Source organism: Gossypium arboreum, chromosome 12, assembly GCF_025698485.1.
Source record: "Gossypium arboreum isolate Shixiya-1 chromosome 12, ASM2569848v2, whole genome shotgun sequence".
Classification (NCBI taxonomy): Eukaryota; Viridiplantae; Streptophyta; class Magnoliopsida; order Malvales; family Malvaceae; genus Gossypium; species Gossypium arboreum.
The window spans coordinates 109679326-109700275 of NC_069081.1; the positions used below are offsets into that span (position 1 = coordinate 109679326).

At 29.1% G+C, this 20950-nt stretch overlaps 2 protein-coding genes, 1 long non-coding RNA gene and 1 pseudogene across 4 annotated transcripts; 2 read left to right on the forward strand and 2 right to left on the reverse strand.

Annotated features, from left to right (window-relative positions):
- Window positions 1–5335: 5335 nt before the first annotated feature.
- On the forward strand, window positions 5336–6573 carry LOC108476433 (flavonol sulfotransferase-like). Its single transcript, XM_017778657.2, has one exon. It carries the CDS (start codon window positions 5402–5404, stop codon window positions 6389–6391), a length of 990 nt encoding a protein of 329 aa, XP_017634146.1. The 5' UTR covers window positions 5336–5401; the 3' UTR covers window positions 6392–6573.
- Window positions 6574–10029: 3456 nt separating this feature from the next.
- On the reverse strand, window positions 10030–13291 carry LOC108485198 (isoaspartyl peptidase/L-asparaginase 1-like; annotated as a pseudogene).
- An 864-nt stretch (window positions 13292–14155) lies between these two features.
- On the forward strand, window positions 14156–15137 carry LOC108486888 (uncharacterized). The gene is made up of 2 exons (XR_001871562.2): window positions 14156–14412; window positions 14511–15137. It is a non-coding gene; the product is annotated as an uncharacterized LOC108486888 (long non-coding RNA).
- Window positions 15138–16287: 1150 nt separating this feature from the next.
- LOC108469158 (isoaspartyl peptidase/L-asparaginase 1-like) lies at window positions 16288–19082 on the reverse strand. 2 transcript variants are annotated; one of them, XM_017770050.2, is made up of 4 exons: window positions 18587–19082; window positions 17887–18120; window positions 17231–17317; window positions 16288–16958 (listed from the first exon to the last, which is right to left on the reverse strand). In XM_017770050.2, exons 1-4 carry the CDS (start codon window positions 18746–18748, stop codon window positions 16479–16481), a joined length of 963 nt encoding a protein of 320 aa, XP_017625539.1. In that variant the 5' UTR covers window positions 18749–19082; the 3' UTR covers window positions 16288–16478. The 2 variants fall into 2 exon arrangements, with proteins under 2 accessions (XP_017625539.1, XP_052879274.1); XM_053023314.1 differs by having other exon boundaries at window positions 17887–18083; window positions 18587–18715.
- Window positions 19083–20950: the final 1868 nt, after the last annotated feature.

Sequence of the window (20950 nt, forward strand, 5' to 3'; positions counted from 1 at the left end):
AGTATTTCAGTAATTTTACAAATCGAAGGTATTTCAGTAATTTTATAAATCGGGGGTACTTTGGTAATTTTACAAGTCGAGGGTATTTTAGTAATTTGGTAAACTAAAGTATTCTAAACAGGGATAACAATACGAATGGCCCTAAAGCCCATTCTCAACCCAAATGGGCCCACACGCTCGTGTGGCCCTTTTAGCCCAAATCTAGCCACAGATATGAGATTCACCTAGCCTAGTCCAATATTTACTACACAATCAAACAACTTATCCAATTGGGCCCCTAGGCCTATTGGGCCCACATAGCCCCTTTCAGCCCATCGTTGCCCGAAGTAGCCATCCTACAGCTAGAGTAGTGAGAAATACACACCTGATAGGAGACTGGAGTTAATCCACACTCCGAGCACTCTTAGCCGACGCCCAACCCAAACGAGCACGCCATACAGTGAAAGGGATCGACCAAGAAAGGTACCTCTACTCTCCTCATGGTTCCTCTATTTAAAGCCGACCAGCATCCACTCTTATGTTAGCTTCCGATGTGGGATCCTCCAACATTAGAGTTTAAATTCAACACCAACTCTTGCCCCCATTAGCAAAATAAATGCTCTTTGCTTGCCATGGGATTCAAACCCATACCTCCCCTCAAATGCTCCACACACTACTTGCCACTAAGCCACAAGGCTTTTTGTATCATATTTTATCCCCAATTAATTATAAGGTCTAAAGGCCAAAGTCTAGGTTCCCTTTAAAAAAACCAAAATAAATTGCAATAGCCAAAGCTTGAACCCAAGCTCCCATACAACCTTAATGACGCCACAACCACTAGATTACAATCTTCCTTGTGTCATTTATTTAACACAATAATTTAAAAACCCTCATCCAAGCATCCAGGTTTTTTTCACTTAATACCAAAATTTTTGCTAAAGCCCAAGTTTGAACCCAAGATTTCTCTAACACTTCTCAGGGCCATTAACCACCAAAGTGGACATTTAATTGTGTCATTTCATTGCACAATTAAATACCTATATAAAACCTCCTTACGGACCCACACTCAAGGCCCAATACTTCTAGGCCCAAATTCGGGGTGTTACAATGTATTTGTTGTTTGAAATGATTTTAATTAATTGAACAATATTGGATTCTGTATGAATTTTGACTTAGTTTAAAGATTAGTTATTTTATTTACTTGAATTTATATTGTTTATTTTAGTACACTATTCATTGAACGTAATACTCATTCAACGGAATGACTATTACTTCCCTATTACTTAGTCTCTCGTAATAGCTATTCTTTGATACCAAAGAATAGCTATTCTATCAATTTTGAATAACCAAAAAAAAAAATTAATTTTAGATTAGTCATTTAAAAATTGGACTCGAAAAATATAAAAATAAAATATTTTAATATAATTTAATATAAAAATAATTATATTAAGAATGTTATTAAATTATATATTTTATTTCTATTAAATTATATTAAAATATGATTAAATTATTTATTATAATTTTATTAAATTATATTTAATAATAATCTTATTATATTTTATAACAACAAAAATAATTATCTACCTAAAATATTTACGCTAAGGGTATTTTGGTCATTTTAGCTTTTTCTTATATTATTACAACATCTATTTACGTTCAACCAAATACAAGAATGCTATTGCAGTTTTATTCCATTGCATTTAATCAAGCAATTGAATTACTGATTATAGTTTTATTCCATTATAACCCTATTCTATTATAGCCCTATTCAATTCCAGTAAACCAAAGGTGCTTTTAATGTTTTAATTAAATTCAAATTTTTAATCGATGTTTATGTATTATTGTTATTATTTTTAGTTTATAAAAATTTAAGAATTTTTTTTGCATTTATTGTTTGCTTGAATTTATGTTATTAATGTTTGTTATTTATATAGTAACAATTTATATTTTAATTGAATTTTTTATTAATTAATGTTTTTAATCGTCAATGTAAGTATTTGACCTTATTACTAAAAGGAATAAATCTTAAAACTTACAAAAGCAAATATTGTTATACAACATCATTTTATGTTTACATATTACATACACAAATGATAATATTTATTTTATTTAAAAATAAAAGGGATAAGTATTAAAATTATAGATAAACTTTGTTTCAATGCGTAATGTTATACTTGAACCTTGCTTTTGTACGATTTTATACATGAAAATTTGATTTGATTTAATTTTACAAATCACTAACAATATTGTTAAATTAGCATATATAAGATTTATATATAGCATACACAAACAATTAGATTAATCCAATATAAAAATAAATATATACGTTTATTTATTTAAATATGTACAATTGAATGAAAAATAAAATTTAGTATATATATGAATTATAATTCAAATTTTATATGTATAATTATACTAAATCAAAATTTTGTATCAAATTACACATTAAACCAAAATTCATACATAAATTTAATATTTATTCCAAATAATTTTTAAATATATAGTTTTAGGATATATCCCTTTAACTTATTTCAAATTAAAATAAAAATTAAATCCTAATATATTAAAAAAGTATAACTCCTAAATCATTTAAAATTTGCTCTAATTTTCTCTAAAATACACAAAATAAACTTGATTTAAAAATCGAAATAAAAATTTGAGATTCTCTCGTATCTTTTCTCACTAATCACTAATCTAAGAATATGAACATTATGGCTCCATTTTAAAAATTTAAAACATTGAATATTCGAAACATAAATAAGGCCAGATTTGGTGAATGAATACATTTTATAAAAGAAAAAGAATGGTATGAAAGATGGACATCATGTCATTCTGTATCACTTTTAATTATTTAATGATATATTGTAAAAAATATTATATCGTTTTTCATTGAAAAATTCTATCATTTATGTATTATCAAGTCTACTTGAAAAATTAAATTACTAAAAATATTAAAATTTTAAGAAATTACTAAACAAATTTAGAATTGAGGTGTTACAATTTTGTTGTAAAATATTAAAATTTTAAGAAATTGCTAAACAAATTTAGAATTGAGGTGTTACAGATGTGTGAAAAGGAATTTTGTTGTAAAATATTAGAGTAGAATTAGTGGAATGGTTATGGTTTAAAGTGTTCCAAAGAAACATGACTGTTAGTTTTATAATATTTCATGTTTTCCATAAACAAATATTATATATAGATCATTTTGAGCGCATATGAATTATAATATTGGAAAAATAAATAAAGACATTAAAATTTGTCAACATAATCCAATTAGGTAAGTGTATCTTTTATGAAAATGAAACACAAGCATCATGTTACTCTTCCCACTTGGATAATAAAACCAGTCTGTTCAAAAATGAATTTTAATAAAATTAAATATTAAACCTATTTTATATATAAATCACATCAAGTTTATAATATATATTTTTATTTTATATATTATGAAGTTTATATTTTAGAAAAATTAAATATAATATACTACAATATAAATATTAAATTATATTAATTAGCTTATGCTTAAAATTTTATTAACATATATAATTAATAAATATTAAAAATAATTATATTTTAAAAATAAAAAAATATGCTTATATAGATTTGGATTAGTCATTCCAAATATTGAAGAGTGTAAGCAAAATTTGAAATCCATATTTGGAGTTAGACCTATTCATGAAAGGTTATTAATAGGTTGAAAAAATTTTATCTAACATATAAGTTAGATTTGAGCTTTAATATTTAAAGTTCGAGCCTGTCGTAGTTTGACCAATTTATATTTTTATAAAATATTTCATCTTTCTTTTACATATTATATAATTTATATTACATAAAATTAAATAATTTTTTTTTTACAACTCACGCTTCATTTGGTGGTTAGCTCAGGTCAGGACAAACATTTTTGCACCATAGACCGGGTCCGTGAAATTAATTTAAAATAATAAAGAAGGGTAGAGTATCATGGGTGTGATCCAGTGTGATTCTAGAAAGGGAGTTTTGAAGGAAAATGTTCAATGGAACATTTTTTAAATTATTTAATTAAAAAAGTAAAATTTAATTAATAATATTTTTGAAATTATTTTTTGTCATCTAATTATTAAGTAATACTGTTTTGTTTGAACAATAATAATTTTAGTATTAAATTTTATATTTTCTGTTAATTTATCACCGATTATATATAAAATGAAAATGGAACTTTTTAAAAAATTAAAATTTCTAAATAAAAATAGATATAATGGAGAAAATAAGGAAAAATTGTTTTAAACCCTCAAATTTTTTATGTATTATTTATATAGAAATACCCGACACTTTATTCTTTAAAAACATAGAAAAACAAAAATATTAAGCAAAATTATTGCTTCCTGTTTTTACCATATTTATTTTTTGACGTTGTTTTTTGTTATAAGAAAAAAAATTCAGAATATAATTTGTTTTTGAAGGATAATTTAAATGAATTAAAATTTTGAATTGTGTTTAGAAAAAAAATTTACGGTATATTTTGTATTTTGTAGTTAAGAAATGGCATCAAAGTCAATTTTACAAGCCATTGTAATATTAGTTCTAAATGTTCTTCAAATGCATGAAACTCGATCTGAAGATATGACTAGTTTGCTCTCGAGAAATATTTAATGAAGCATGTAATGATCAAATTTTTTTTTTGTTATGATTTTAATTTGTTATTGGATTCTATTGAAAGATAATTTCTTTATTTTTCATACATATTAGTTTTCAATTACAACATATTCGAGATTTTATTTTTTATAATTTTTATTTTAAAAATAATTTTGAGTTTTCTTTATAATTTTATATAGAATCGAGTTAAATTGATAAAAAATATAAAAGAGGAAGGATCAAATTATTATTCTACCAACTAAAAGTGCCACTTAATAGCTAGGTGATAAAAAAACAATTCTAAAAATATTAGTGCTCAAATTATATTTTTTAATTAAGTGATTAAAAAAATTTACGATAATTTAGTGACTATTAGTGTAATTTACTCATATTTATAATTATAATTTTTTCAAAAACACTCCAAAATATAAACTTACTATATGAGACGTTTGAGTTATATAATTCAGTTTCAATCGGATTAAGTTTAGTTTGGTACGTAGGCTATTTTTAAAATAAAAATAATTAAATTATAAATAAAGTTAAAAAATAATAACTTAAGCACTAAATTATGAAAAATCTATATAACAATTAACAGAGAATCTCTAGACAAGTTTGTTGCTAATTGTGATTTGATATATTTGTCTTCTTCACTTGTATGGTAATAAGATTCTGTGTCATATTTAAATAAATTAAACGTTTTTCAAAAAGCTCTTCTGCAGAGAAGACTTAACCATATTTTTTAAGTGTATATGTGAATTTTCTTTTGAGGCTATTTATAGAGCCATAAAGCTAATTGCACCGCACCCATTTCATCATGGAATCCTTCTTCCATTCCCAACCGATTTCTACTGAGAAAGAAAACGGAGACCTGCTTTCAAAATCATTCCAAGATATAATATCGACTCTCCCCAAAGGAAATCCCTGGGGCTTTCCCGACCATTTTTTACAGTACCACGGGTTTTGGCACAGCTCGGTTTTCCTACAAGGAATCTTGTCAGCTCAACAACAGTTCCAGGCTCAACCTGCTGATATCATCCTTTGTAGCGCCCCCAAAACCGGCACAACCTGGTTGAAGTCCCTCACTTATGCCACCATCACAAGAACTTCATACGATGATTCTACCAGCCCTTTGCTTTCCAAGATGCCTCATGATGTTGTGCCTTTCATGGAGCTTGATCATGCCCATTTTTCCACTCATCGAGATCTTGGAATCCCTGTTTTGGCTACTCATATGCCTTACTCTGCCTTACCCAAATCAGTAACTGATTCCGGTTGTAAAATTGTTTACATATGCAGGGACCCCAAGGATTCATTTGTTTCATTGTATCTCTTCGTTTCCAAGTACCAGAAATCCGAAAATATGCAAACCTTTAATCTTGATGAAGCTTTTGAGCAGTTCTGCCAAGGTGTCTGTTGGTACGGACCTTATTGGGACCATGTTTTGGAGTTCTGGAAAGCAAGTTTAGAACATCCGGATAAGATTTTGTTCTTGAAATATGAAGAAATGAGTGATGATACTATTTTGTATGTTAAGAGATTGGCTGAGTTTATTGGTTGCCCTTTCTCATCCGAGGAAGAGGAAAAAGGAGTGCCTGAAAAGATTGTAAAAATGTGTAGTTTTGAGAACTTAAGTAACTTGGAAGTGAATAAAAATGGGAAACATCGTGTAAGAGGAATGGAAAACGCGAATTATTTTCGGAAAGGGAAGGTTGGGGATTGGGAAAATTGGTTGACACCTGAAATGGCTGCACGGTTGGACCAGATAACAATGCAGAAATTGAGCGGTTCGGGATTAACTCTTTAATTCAATGTTGAAGAACTGGTTTAGAGTTGGTGTGTGTTTGTCTACCCTTTGAGTAAGGATTAGTTAAAGCTTGTATTGTAATTCGATGGAACATGTTTGATCTATGATTGTCTTTGTGCAACAGCTTTTGTCTCAATGAGAAAGAGCAATAAAATCCTAACATTTCATGCTAACGATAACAACTATAATCAATGATATTGAATGTAAGCCTCCTCGCCAACTTTGAGTTATGCTAAATGTTGATTGAGTTCAACTAAACATATCGTCTGTCAATTCCCTGTTCTAGGGGATAATTTACATGATAAATTTTAACTACCAATTCAAGTCTTATTAAAATATATAATATTGAACTTTACTGATATTAAAGACGAGTAATATGTTATAATAAATTAGTCACCCCTCGATTGGTATCGATATTGTTGCCATTGTAGGAGGACATGAGTTTAAGTGTGTTGAAGAGTATTATCCTCTTACTTAAGAGTCATGGGTACAGTTTTAAAAAAAATTACTTAGAGTATATTTAATTTTTAAATTTTTACTTTATAATTTTTATAACCAACCCAATGCGAAACATGGATGGGCTATACTAGTAATATAAGAAATTAGAGTGAAATAGCAAAGAGAAATTGGACGAAAAAATAAATAAATGTTGTTTAATAAATTAAAAATTAAGTGATGAAATTTAAATATTAAAATATTAAATATTAAATTGAAGTTATAAAATATATTTGATATATTATTTAAAATTAAATAATTAAATTTAAATTTTAAAATTAGATTTAAAGAATCATGTTAAAAGAAATTATATGGTATTTTATTGAAATTTTTTTATCATTTATGTTGTATTATGTATTATCAATTGTAGTTGAAAAATTAAATCACTAAAAATATTTTAATAAATTATTAAACAAACCCTTAATCAGTTTAGTGAATATTTAGAATTCAGTGTGAAAAGGAATTTTGTTGTAATTTAGAGTTTGAAGTGTTCCAAAGTGAAACAATAAGAAATATGACTGTTAGTTTTATAATATTTCATGTTTTCCATAAAACATTTTGACAGCATAAAAAATCCCTTTAATATATAAATTAAAATTAAAATATATTAATTAGTTTATGTTTAAAATTTTATTAACAAATGTACTTAATAAATATAAACAAATAATTATATTTTAAAAATAAAAATAATATAAGTGTGCCTAAATTTGAGAGGTGTGCATGGGTGGGCCCATAAAAAGATTTCGCCTGTTTTCAAGGCACAGGCCGGTTAGGCCCGAAATATGGGCCTAGAAAATTTTCAAGCCCGCCCAGGAAAAAATGGCCCGACCCGGCCCGACCATATTATTTTTTTTGCTTTTTTATTAAATAAAAACTTTAAAATATAATAAATCAAATATATTTAAAAACATAAAATAAATATTAAAAAATAAAATAAAAATGAGATTAAAATAATTCTTAAAATAATACATAAATTAAAAATATAATAAAAAGTAATTATATTAAAATTGAAAAATTGAAACAAATTAGAACTAAATTAAGAACCAAATTATATTAATAACAAAAGTTTTACAATATCAAAATAACATTAAAAACAACAAGAAGAGTAAAGTAAATGTACTAAAGTTACTTAAAATTAAAAATAAAAAAATAAAAAATAATTTAATATTAAAATCGGGCTAGGCCGGGCCGGGCCCGGGCCAAAAAATCTTACCCGAAACAGGCCTCGTTTTTTGTCCAAGCCCATTTTTTGGGCCTATATTTTTATCCAAACCCTCTCATTTTTTGGCGGGCCGGGCTGCCATGCACACCTCTAGCCTAAATAGATTGGATTAGTCATTACAAATATGGAAGAATTTGGGTAAAATTTAATATTTATATTTCAAGTTAGACCTATTTATAAGTTGATTTATACGCAAAAGCCCACTTAAAATATAAGAGAATTTGGATAAAAGTACAAGACCCAATAATGGGTTTGAGGAAAAAAAAAAAGATCTAGAATATGGATTCGACTTGAGCTTTAACATTCAAAGCACAAGCTTGACCTAGCTGATCGATTTTATAAAATATTTTATATCATATTTATATATTATGTAATTCATATCACATAAAATTAAATATGTTCTTTGTTTTTTTTGCACAATTCGCCCACCACTGGATCGGGTAGGGATATGTCTTTTTGCACCACATATCGAGTTAGTATGCATTTAATTTAAATAATAAAAATTATTTTTTAAATTTAATTATAAAAATATATAAAAATATATAAAATATCAACTAAAAATATTTTATATTTTTAAATATATTAAAAATTTTTAATAATAAAATGTGCTTTTTGGGAAAATCAAGTGGGCTTGAAATTTTTTTTTAGAACTTGACCTCAACCCTACCTAGCCCATAGGCACCACTACTCAAAACACATAAAGCCAAAAAATCAGTAAAAGTACTAGAGAAGCCTATGTACAGAGGGATAGATTGTATTTTGGTTGAAAAAAAAGGATAAATTAGCCGTTATACATTTTGGAATGTGCAAATTAGTCCATCCATTAAATTTTATCTGTTAAATAATGTGAGACGTTAAATTTATGTTGAAAATTATTTTTATGGATAAATTATAAAAGGTCATTCAACTATTAATTTTTAAGTTAGTCACTAATTTTTAGAAATGAAATATTTTAGTCACTTTGAGTTGATGTAAGCTTTTTTACCTGTCTAGTAACAAAATTAGCCCTTTAATGTTTACACATTCTATTAATTTGATCCTAAATATAAAAATTCAACAAAGTTAACCCATTATTTTTACAAAAATTTCATTTTATTTCTAATTCTAAAAATTCAATAAATTTGGCCATCAACATTAACAAAATCTACCAATTTAATCTTAACTCTGAAAATTTAAAAATATTTTTAAAATATTCAGTTTTAGCCCTTATGACCAATTGGCTAACCTATATGAAATATTAAAATAAGAAAACCATATTTCATGTCACTTGCAAAAGAACTCTAAAAGGTTGGGATAAAAAAAAAATTAAGATCCAAAAGAAAATAAAGGCATTAAAAATGCTATCTATTCGGGTAGTAATGCAGCTAATTATTCCAAAAAAATTTCAAATAAATTGGTTTGATCAGTATAATGCCTAAATTATAGTAAAAGAAATTATTGCAAGTGACTTAAAAGATGATACTCTTTCTTATTTTAATATCTCGCATGGGTTAGCTAATGAGTTATGAAGAATTAAAATGAATTTTATTAAAAATATATATATTAAAATTTTAGAGTTAGAACTAAATTGACAAATTTTGAAAATATTGAGAGCCAATTTTTTTTTAGAATTAGAACTAAAAAATAAATTTTGTAAACACCGAGGCTAAATTTGTTGAATTTTTTTTTATATTTAGGATCAAATTGATAGAATGTGTAAACAATATAGGGCCAACTTTGTTACTAGACCAATAAAAAAAACCCACATTTACTCTAGGTGACTAAAATATTTAATATTAAAAAGTTTACTGACTAAGTTGAAAAAATTAAATAGTTAGGTGACTAAAATAAATCAAAAAACATTTTTATAACTTACGTATAAAAAATAATTTTAGTAGTCTTTTAACACATCAACGTATCCAACTCCTAAGCTAATATGAAATTTATGAAATGAGTTATGATTTCAGAAAATGGAAACTTGATTTAATTGTTTGGAAACATATCATTAAACACTATGCAATTAAAAGATAACATTTCATGTCCCCAAATGCTAACGACAACTATACGAACCTTTGATCATGTTCTTATAACAACTTTCCGGTCCTTCTTTTTTCAGGCAAATGACTGCAATGGCTTACTTTGCTGGAGAATCCCAAATGGCAATTTCTGAATATCCATCTTCAGTAGCACAAGAACGAAACATGCCAGTGGTGTTGAAGAGCATATCGACTTCTCCGGTGGAAGACACGGCAATTAATCCTGCATTGCCCCGTGGAACTCGGTCCATAGCGTAAGCAGCAGCTTCCTTGAGGGAAAGACCTTTGAACTCCATAACAGCAGCAACATCCCTTGCAATGGTACCACGGATTATTGCTTCTCCTCTGCCTGTAGCAGAAACGGCACAGAGATGGTTCGCGTAAGTCCCTGCACCGATGATTGGTGTGTCCCCAATCCGGCCTACCATTTTGTTCACTATTCCACCAGTTGATGTTGCAGTAGCCAAATTTCCTTCACTGTCAACAGCCACACATCCAACAGTGCCAATCTGGCTATCACCATCAGCAACAGCAGCTTCTTTTGGCACCTCCTTTGGAATTGGTTGAGTGTAATCAAGCTGAAGATTAAAACAAAACCAAAGACATAAAACTTGAAGCATCGGTTCAAAATCAAACTTTGGACAAGAATAAGTTGAATGCAGGGGAAACATTTTCCAACACAAGGATAAACAAGCAGAAGAATTTTTTTCGATGCCATACTAAGATATTTCAAGCAGTATTGAGGTCTGATGTTCTATGGTTTTATACGTTATATTTTCGAAAATCGTAAAAGAAATAGACAGTTTGAAGTTTGAACAGACCAAGACTAAAGTTTGTATAAGAAAAATACCTGAACTCTGTCAGCTTCTTGTGCCTGCTTAAGTCTTTCAATGTTTTCAGGGGTGATAAAATGGCTCATCTCAACAGTCTCAAGACCCTGACCCGATGTAGAACAAAACAGACACAAGAAAAGCAGATCATAATCACTTCAATAGTAATTCAAAGCTATAAGCAGTATTTAGTTTTCTTTGGCCAGTTATCAAGGAATTAAGGATGAGTGTCGTATAGTACGTGTGTCACATGGATATACTCACTCTTTTTAAAGTTTTTGCATATGTTTGGAGGATCATAATCTCCTAAACATGTTTGCTATTGTGTCTGAAGAAGGCAGAATTCGAAGGGCTAATGATATGTTTCACTCCACTTAATTGAACAAAAAGGATACCAAACTAAGCAAATAAACAACATAGTTGATGTAATTGATTGTAGAGTATTTGTTCGATCGAATTGAGTCTAATTGAATTAAAAAAATTTGAGTTAATTGAGTTGACGAGTCCTATTTTGTCATCCGAACATGATTTGAAATTTTTTTCGAATCAAGTCAAGTAAAACGAAATTTGAGTCGAATCGAATCGAGTGAAATTATTCGACTCAAATTAAAAAAATTAAATATGTATTCTGTTATAGTATAACTAATATCATGTTAGAGCACAAAACCATATATATTTGAAATTTTTTCAAAAGAAAATAAAAAAAATACTTTAGTATTATATAGTTGAATAATTAATTAACTTATTTAGATCCCAAAATTATTATTTTAAAAAAATTAAAATTTTAACTTTCTTTATATATTCTTTAATTTTTTAAATTATTATAATTTTAAAAATATAAAAAATTTGACTTTTATAAATATTTTGAATTTTAAAAATTATTTTGAATTTTTTTGTAATATTTGTTGAGAGAGACCAATTTATTTAATTTCAAAATTGACAAGAGTAATATTTACACAAATCTATTATTCGAATGATTTGAGTCATTCAAATTGTAAAATTTAATTCGATTCGAACAAGAAATTCAAATTAATTATTTTAATTTACTCAAATAACTTGATTCAATTAACTCAAAATTTATTTTTTTAGATTTTTCTAATTGAATTGAGTTTTGCAAAATAAAAATTGAAGAAAATGAAACTTACCTAAAAGAAGAGTATGTCGCCTAACATTTGACAAATTAGAGCAATAACTTAAAATATTTTAAAAACCTTGAATGTTTACTTAGGAATAAAGTAGAACAAATAATACTAAAGGCAAGCAACAAGGAGCTAAAGCATAAAAGGTTCAGATTTTTACAAAATTTAAGAACAGACCCGAGAGACCTTTCAGTGACATGGATGTTAAAGAGCATTAGCAAATCAAAGATTGCATGTCACCTACTTGTTCCCTTGCGAAGGCTCAGCACCATCAAATGCCAGATAAATATGAGGAGTCTTGTCCATGACTAACCGCGCAAGGGATATGGCATTCACAACAGTGCTGACACCTGAAACAGCTCCACATTTCATTGTCTTGCCATCCATGATGCATGCTTCCATCTCAACCGTACCTGAGGAGGTGAGGACAGACCCCTTTCCTGCATTGAAATGCGGATTGTTTTCCAGTTCACGAACCTATGAAGCAAACGACCGATAAACCCAGAACTCCTTAGAATATGCTTACAACAACAGCAAGAAAAAAAAGAGACTTGTTTTGGCCTATTCAGAATCAGATAAAGAAAAGAACCCATTTCATGTTGGCATAAGCTCTTGAAATCTAGTCCCTCTGGCTTCTAGGTACTACATATCACTAAAGTTAGAACCACTAATTCTTGGCTAAACCAATCGTCGTTTCAAAGTTGCAGAATTTCACAATCAAATGTGCCCCCAAAAGTAGTGATTAAAAAGAAATTTCGGCTACAATCAGAACATCCAAATATTTATAGTCCACCCATTTGGTCATACTATCAACTTTACATAGGCACCAACTATATTGCAAACCAAACTACTTATTTGACATAAACCAAGACTAGAGATGCAGTGAATATAAATAATAATAATAATAAAAGTAAAGTTATAGATTGCAACAAAAGCCAATAACACAAGTTCAACAACGTCCAAGTGGTTATGGGCTTTGAGAGCGGCGATCCCAACGTCAAGGCAGCGGCGGAGGCCAGCTTCACGAGGGAGACGTTTTTCTGGGGGCAAAGAATGTGCAATGTCTCCAACGCCTCCATGAACAGCAATTGCCCACCCCATTTCTCCTTCTTTTGCCTTGTAAACTCTAAAGCCCCCACTTTCCCGCTCCCTCTCCTCGCTCTTATTATTGACTTTGTATGTATCTCTTCCTATTTATTGGGCACTTATATTTTGGATTTTTTAACCAGATATAAAATAATTAATTATTTACAAAAATAATTAAAGTAAATGATTCATTCTCTATTGTGATTCTTGGTGTCACTTGACACACCGGCAACACCATTCACTCATCATTAGTTAATAATATATTTTTTTAATAGGTGTTGCCAATTTGTCAGGTAACACCAAATATCTAAACTGTAAAAGTCAACAAGGAGGAAATCTCTTCTTTAGTAGTGAAATTGGTGTGAAATATCATCGTAAACAGTAACATCAGTAACTATTGAGTACAACAATGAGGTTTTCAATTGAGAAAAAGAAGGAAATAAAATAAAATAAAAAAGACAACTAAGTACCATGGTTAGAGTTTTCAATTGAGAAGAAAAAGATAAATATAAATGGGAAAAAAGAGAGAGTAAATGAAAATAGAGAATTAAATATGAGAAAGAAAATAAAATAATGTATATGAAAAAAATAGAGAATAAAATATTTTATTCTTTTTTCTTTCTGAGCCAATTAATTATAATTATAATTATTTAAATTATATTAATATATTTTATTTTTATTTTAAAAACAAAGTAAAACATTATTATCATTTAACTTACTAAGGGTCACTAAAACTACATTCTAATTGCATTCATCTGCCTGGAGAGTGCTATAATAAGATGGATCAAATTTAAGTAAGCGTAAGCGTTTGATTAAATAAAAAATTTTAAATTAATTGAATTGACAAATTTTATTTTATCATTTTAAATTGATTTAAAATTTTTTAATGAAATAAAATTTGAATTAAATATATTTATTTGAGATGAAAAACATAATATTAATATATAGGCAACTTTAAACTTACGTTCAAAGTCTCAAAATTATTATAAATATTCAATATTAATATATTAAAGTTAGGACTGAAACCGATAAGCATTGACTGAAAAGAAACGCTTTAGGCAAGTGGGTTTAACACAACTACTACTCTTATCTTCTTCTTCTTCTTCTTTTTTTCTTTTTTTTTTCTTTTGCTTTTTACAAAAATTGGTGAGTATTCATTTGAGTAAGTGATAGAAAATTCCTGAAGAAAAGGTTAGATAATTCATCTTTGAATCAGGTAGCTGGCTGGAATCAGGTACCAGATTCAATGTAAATGCATTGTCCATTATATATATATATATATGTCAACTTTACAAGTTCTTTCCCTCTAATTATTATTGACTGTATTTGCAGTACTAGATTCAATGGGGGATAATTAAACAGAAAACAAAGGGGTAACGTGCAGCTGCAATTTCATAAACATTATATATATATATAGGTATTGAGTTGATTGATATGAGATGGGCCATTGATGATGGAAGCAAGAAAGCAGCAATGGAATTAGTGGAATGAGATGAAGTGGGAACATGTGTGGCTTTCCACATTAACCACTAAAGCTCTCATCTTTGGAATGGTAAATTTTTGTTTCTCTTTTTAAATGAAAAAGGGGGAATGACCATTAAGATTCAATGTGCGGACAATAGGGTTGAAATGGAACAGCTTTTTAAATGGGCAAAAAGGTGTTGAAAGTGGAAGAAGGTGAACATAGAGACAGGGATATACTGTTTGTGTCTATATGGTGTTTGTCAAAATGCTGCAATCAACCCCACATTTCCATTTCTACTATAAAACAAGTAGGGAAGCCCACATTTTCTACATTGGAAAAAAAATCAATATCTCCAAGGAAAAAAACAACAAAGAAGTTACATTTAAAGTTTCTTTTCTTTTTCATTGTTTGGATTCTACATAAAAACTTGTATAAATCCAACAACAAAAAAGAGCATGTAACATCACTGAAATGAAAATCGATGGACCTCGAAACTCTGGTGTCGGAGATAGTTTTCAAGTTAGATTTTACTTTTGTTTTTTCAAAATGGAAATTAAAATGAAAAATGCAAAAAATAAGTTTAAGGTAAAAATTAGAGTTTAAATATTTTTTTCAAAAACAAAAAGTTTGGTTGTGATATCTAAAGTTATATACACTTAATTAATTTGTTATCAAGTGTGAATTCCTTTCGAATCAGAAAATTTTTCATAAAATTATAATAAAAAATATCTCTATAAATCTTCTAAAATAATTTATTAAGATGATATTATTAAAATAATATTATTTTTAAAATAATTAATTTAAAATTAAATTATCCGATAAAATTTCGGTAGAAGTGTGATTCTTTTATTACTCAATCACTGAAAAATCACCGTTATTGACCGTCGAATTTTTGTCGTCACAATCACGCCCCACCATCATTGTGCCCACTGGTGTTACCGAAGGCGCGACACCCTCATGACACCTAAAGTCCATTTGATTGCTGCTGGTTAAATCCAGGCCAGTGACGATGCAATTAGAACGTCGGCTCAATTTCACATATAGGATTAGATTCGACTAGTTTTGAATTTCGATCTTGATTTTTTATTCTCGATTTCAATTTTTGATCTCAAGTTCCATTTTTAAGTTTAATTATGTTAATTGTCTAACTTGAAAATTAATTTCTAAAAATATAATATTTATTTTAATTAATTTAATTTTGCTTGATTATAATTAATTTTTTAAAAAATCACTGAGATTTTCAGAACTTAATTTTTAAAAAAATTCTTTAATCAAATTCTTTACCTGAACAATTCTCGTAACTGTCTAATTTAATTCCATGACGAATAAATGAACTCAATTAAATTATCTCCAAAATCGTAGGAATTTCTTTTGATTCAAATGCAATCCATTTGAGCTTTTATCATCCTTGGCCCCTTTCCAATTATTTAATAAGATATCAGTAAATTTGATAATTTTTTTTTACTATGGACCCAAACTCTAAATCCTAAATCTCAAACCTTGAACCCTACTTGTAGGAAAATGGCTCGGACAATCCCTCCAATCTCGGAAATCCCTTTTCACATGCAATCATCACCCTCTCCCCCGCAAAAATCAATGAACACAACTCCTAAGCTTATATGAAATTTATAAAATGAGTAATGATTTCAGAAAATGGAAACTTGATTTAATTGTTCGGAAACATATCATTATTAACACTAAGCAATAAAAAGATAACATTTAATGTCCCCAAATGCTGACGACAACAACTATATGATCCTTTGATCATGTTCTTATAACTTTCCAGTCTTTTTTTTCAGGCAAATGACTGCAAATAGCTAAAGTTTAGCAATGGCTTACTTTGTTGGAGAATCCCATATGGCAATTTCTGAATATCCATCTTCAGTAGCGCAAGCACGAAACATGCCAGTGGTGTTGAAGGGCATAGTGACTTCTCCGGTGGAAGACACGGCAATTAATCCTGCATTGCCCCTTGGAACTTGGTCTATAACGTAAGCAGCAGCTTCCTTGAGGGAAAGACCTTTGAACTCCATAACAGCAGCAACATCCCTTGCGATGGTACCACGGATTATTGCTTCTCCTCTGCCTGTAGCAGAAATGGCACAGAGATGGTTCGCATAAGTCCCTGCACCGATGATTGGTGTGTCCCCAATCCGGCCTACCATTTTGTTCACTATTCCACCAGTTGATGTTGCAGTAGCCAAACTTCCTTCACTGTCAACAGCCACACATCCAACAGTGCCAATCTGGCTATCACCATCAGCAACTGCAGCTTCTTTTGGCACCTCCTTTGGAATTGGTTGAGTGTAATCAAGCTGAAGATTAAAACAAAACCAAAGACATAAAACTTGAAGCATCGGTTCAAAATCAAACTTTGGACAAGAATAAGTTGAATGCTGGGGAAACATTTTCCGACACAAAGATAAACAGGCAGAATAATTTTGTTCGATGCCATACTAAGATATTTCAAGCAGTATTGAGGTCTGATGTTCTATGGTTTTATACGTTATATTTTCGAAAATAGTATAAGAAATAGACAGTTTGAAGTTTGAACAGACCAAGACTAAAGTTTGTGTATAAAAAATACCTGAACTCTGTCAGCTTCTTGTGCCTGCTTAAGTCTTTCAATGTTTTCAGGGGTGATAAAATGGCTCATCTCAACAGTCTCAAGACCCTGACCCGATTAAAACAAAACAGACACAAGAAAAGCAGATCATAATCATTTCTATAGTAATTCAAAGCTATAAGCACCATATATTTAGTTTTCTTTGGCCAGTTATCAAGGAATTAATTAAGGATGAGTGTCGTATATGAGTATGTGTGTCACATGGATATACTCGCTCTTTTTAAAGTTTTTCCATATGTTTGGAGGATCGTACTCCCCTAAACATGTTTGCTATTGTGTCTGAAGAAGGCAGAATTTGAAGCGCTAATGATATGTTTCACTCCACTTAAATTGAACAAAAAGGAACTAAACAAATAAACAACATAGTTGATGAACTTGATTGCGTCAAACTTGCAAAAGGAAGATCGCATGAAGAAAATGAAACTGACCTAAAAGAAGAATATGTCGCCAACATTTGACAAATTAGAGCAATAACTTCAAATATTTTAAAAATCTTGAATGTTTACTTAGGAATAAAGTAGAACAAATAATACTAAAGGCAAGCAACAAGGAACTAAAGAATAAAGTGACATGGATGTTAAAAAGCATTAGCAAGTCAAAGATTGCATGTCACCTACTTGTTCCCTTGCGAAGGCCTCAGCACCATCAAATGCCAGATAAATATGAGGAGTCTTGTCCATGACTAACCGCGCAAGGGATATGGCATTCACAACAGTGCTGACACCTGAAACAGCTCCACATTTCATTGTCTTGCCATCCATGATGCATGCTTCCATCTCAACTGTACCTGAGGTGGTGAGGACAGACCCCTTTCCTGCATTGAAATGCGGATTGTTTTCCAGTTCACGAACCTATGAAGCAAACGACCGATAAACCCAGAACTCCTTAGAATATGCTTACAACAACAGCAAGAAAAAAAGAGACTTGTTTTGGTCTATTCAGAATCAGATAAAGAAAAGAACCCATTTCATGTTGGCATAAGCTCTCGAAATCTAGTCCCTCTGGCTTCTAGGTACTACAAATCACTAAAGTTGAACCACTAATTCTTGGCTAAACCAATCGTTGTTTCAAAGTTGCAGAATTTCACAATCAAATGTGCCCCCAAAAGTAGTGATTAAAAAGAAATTTCAGCTACAATCAGAACATCCAAATATTTATAGTCCACCCATTTGGTCATACTATCTACTTTACATCGGCACCAACTATATTGCAAACCAAACTACTTATTTGACATAAACCAAGACTAGAGATGCAGTGAATATAAATAATAATAATAAAAATAAAAGTAAAGGTATAGATAGCAATAAAAGCCAATACCACAAGTTCAACAACGTCCAAGGGGTGGTTATGGGCTTTGAGAGCGGCGATCCCAACGTCAAGGCAGCGGCGGAGGCCAGCTTCACGAGGGAGACGTTTTTCTGGGGGCAAAGAAAGGGGGATGTCTCCAGCTCCTCCATGAACAGCAATTGCCCACCCCATTTCTCCTTCTTTTGCCTTGTAAACTCTAAAGCCCCCACTTTCCCTCTCCCTCTCCTTGGTCTTATTATTGGCCTTTTATGTATCTCTTCCTGTTACTTGGGTAGTTGGTAATTTACATTTCACACGAAAGGAAACAAAACAAAACAGAGACTATGCTGTGGTTGATACTAGCGAGTCACTCACGAGATAGCCCACTTATATTTTTCCCTAATTGGTCACCAGTTTCCTCCCTCCTCTAACATAAGTCTTACGCCAATCACATACTTCCTAATTTCCCTAATTGGTCACCAGTTTACGGATTTAGGATTTTGAGTTCCAGAATGTTGAAACATATTATTTTTTTATTTATATGTTAAGAGGGACTGAATAGTTATACATGTAATTAATTAGATTCAGGGGATATAATTCACTATTCACAATAAATAATTTATTTTATATTTATATTTGCATATTAAATTCAAATTATTTAAATAAATTAATCTAAGACTAAACGATAATTAAACTTGAATGTACTTAATGGAATTCCACATGTTATTAATATAGAAAGGAGATGCCACCCTAACCAACAAGGTACTTGTGTAAGGCCACCTAGTGCTGGGCATGGTAATGCTAAAAAATATATACATAACAAAAAAAAAAAAAATTATATGAAACTGAGATATTATGTCATTAGTATCATTTTCAAATAATTTAATATCATTTCAATATTTTTACAATAGATATTGATTCTTTTCAGGACGAAAAAACTAAAACAACATTAAATTATTAGAAAGTGATACAAATGACATAGTATCTCAATCTCATAAAATCCCTTGTCAACATAACAATTAACCAACAGAATTAAAAAAATTTCACAAGCAAATTTAGAAAGTCCGCATGTGTTAATTTTTAACTTTTTTATATAATTTAAAGGCATTTAGTGGCCTCTGAATCTTATTTGTGAAGCTTTTGAATTTCATTTTTAATATACAAAATAGTTATTCATATTCCTTTAGTTAGTATTTGATATATTATTCATGATTTTTTTAAAACCCGTTAAAATGTTTAATTTCACTAACAAAGTTTGATTTTTACTACACATCTCATTTTTTAAAAAACTTATGTTTTATTATTTACGACTTCCTAAAGGAGTATGTATTACCCATTTAAGCCTTATTTTAATGTTTCGAAATTTCATTGGTAGTGTATGAAATAAATTTTCATTTTTATACACTTAAAAATATACAAGTAGAAACAGATATAGACAATGAAACGAAGATAAAAAATACAATATATATAAATGGGATGAAATATACATAAATATTTAAAATTAAAAAAGTATGCAAAAATAAAATTAAAAACAACTTGTACAAGTAATTCATGATTAATATGAAAAAAGTTAACAAAATAAAATTTCAATTAAAAAGAACAATCCTCTAATTAAAATATTTATAAAATTATAAAAGAAAATAATCAAATTACTTATATTTATGAAAAATAATTAAATGATGTTAAATATTAATTTGTATTTAATTAATAAAACTCTTGTTTTGTTTGATGTAGGTGATCCAATCCAAGTCCAAGTTGTTGACCTAAATACAGGGTTTTGCAGGATAAAGTGAACGATTAGAATAAAGTCAACTATTTTTGAATTGTTAAAAAAATATAAATCGATAAATTCACATTAATAGTTACTGTAATACCCGAAAATTTTTACAAGAAAATATTATCCGTGATATAATAAAATAAGAAAATAAAGTGACATAAAGGGAATTTTTGAGTGATGTCAATATTGAGAAGTATATTATGATATATTAATTCAAGAAAGGACTAAATTGCAAAGATGAGAAAAGTCTTGTTGCACAAGAGTAAATACTCAAAATTTAAGGGGTTGAAAGTGTAAATATAAAAAAGTTAAAGGACTAATGGTGCAAATATTTTAAGGGTGGAGTGATCTAGAAACCAAGAAAAATTGATGAATTAGGACCAAATTGAATAGGTAAAAAAATTATGAGGGACTAAATTGCAATTTTACTAAATTAAGTGATGACTCAAGGATGGAATTCTAAAAGATCATGAAGGGCAAAATGGTCAATTAGTAAGAGAGAGAATTCTAGAATGTAATGATTATGTTGATGATATTTTAAATTAATTAATTAGATAAATATTATTTTAATATTTTATGAGATGTTTATTATTATTATATTATTATTTATTTAGTAT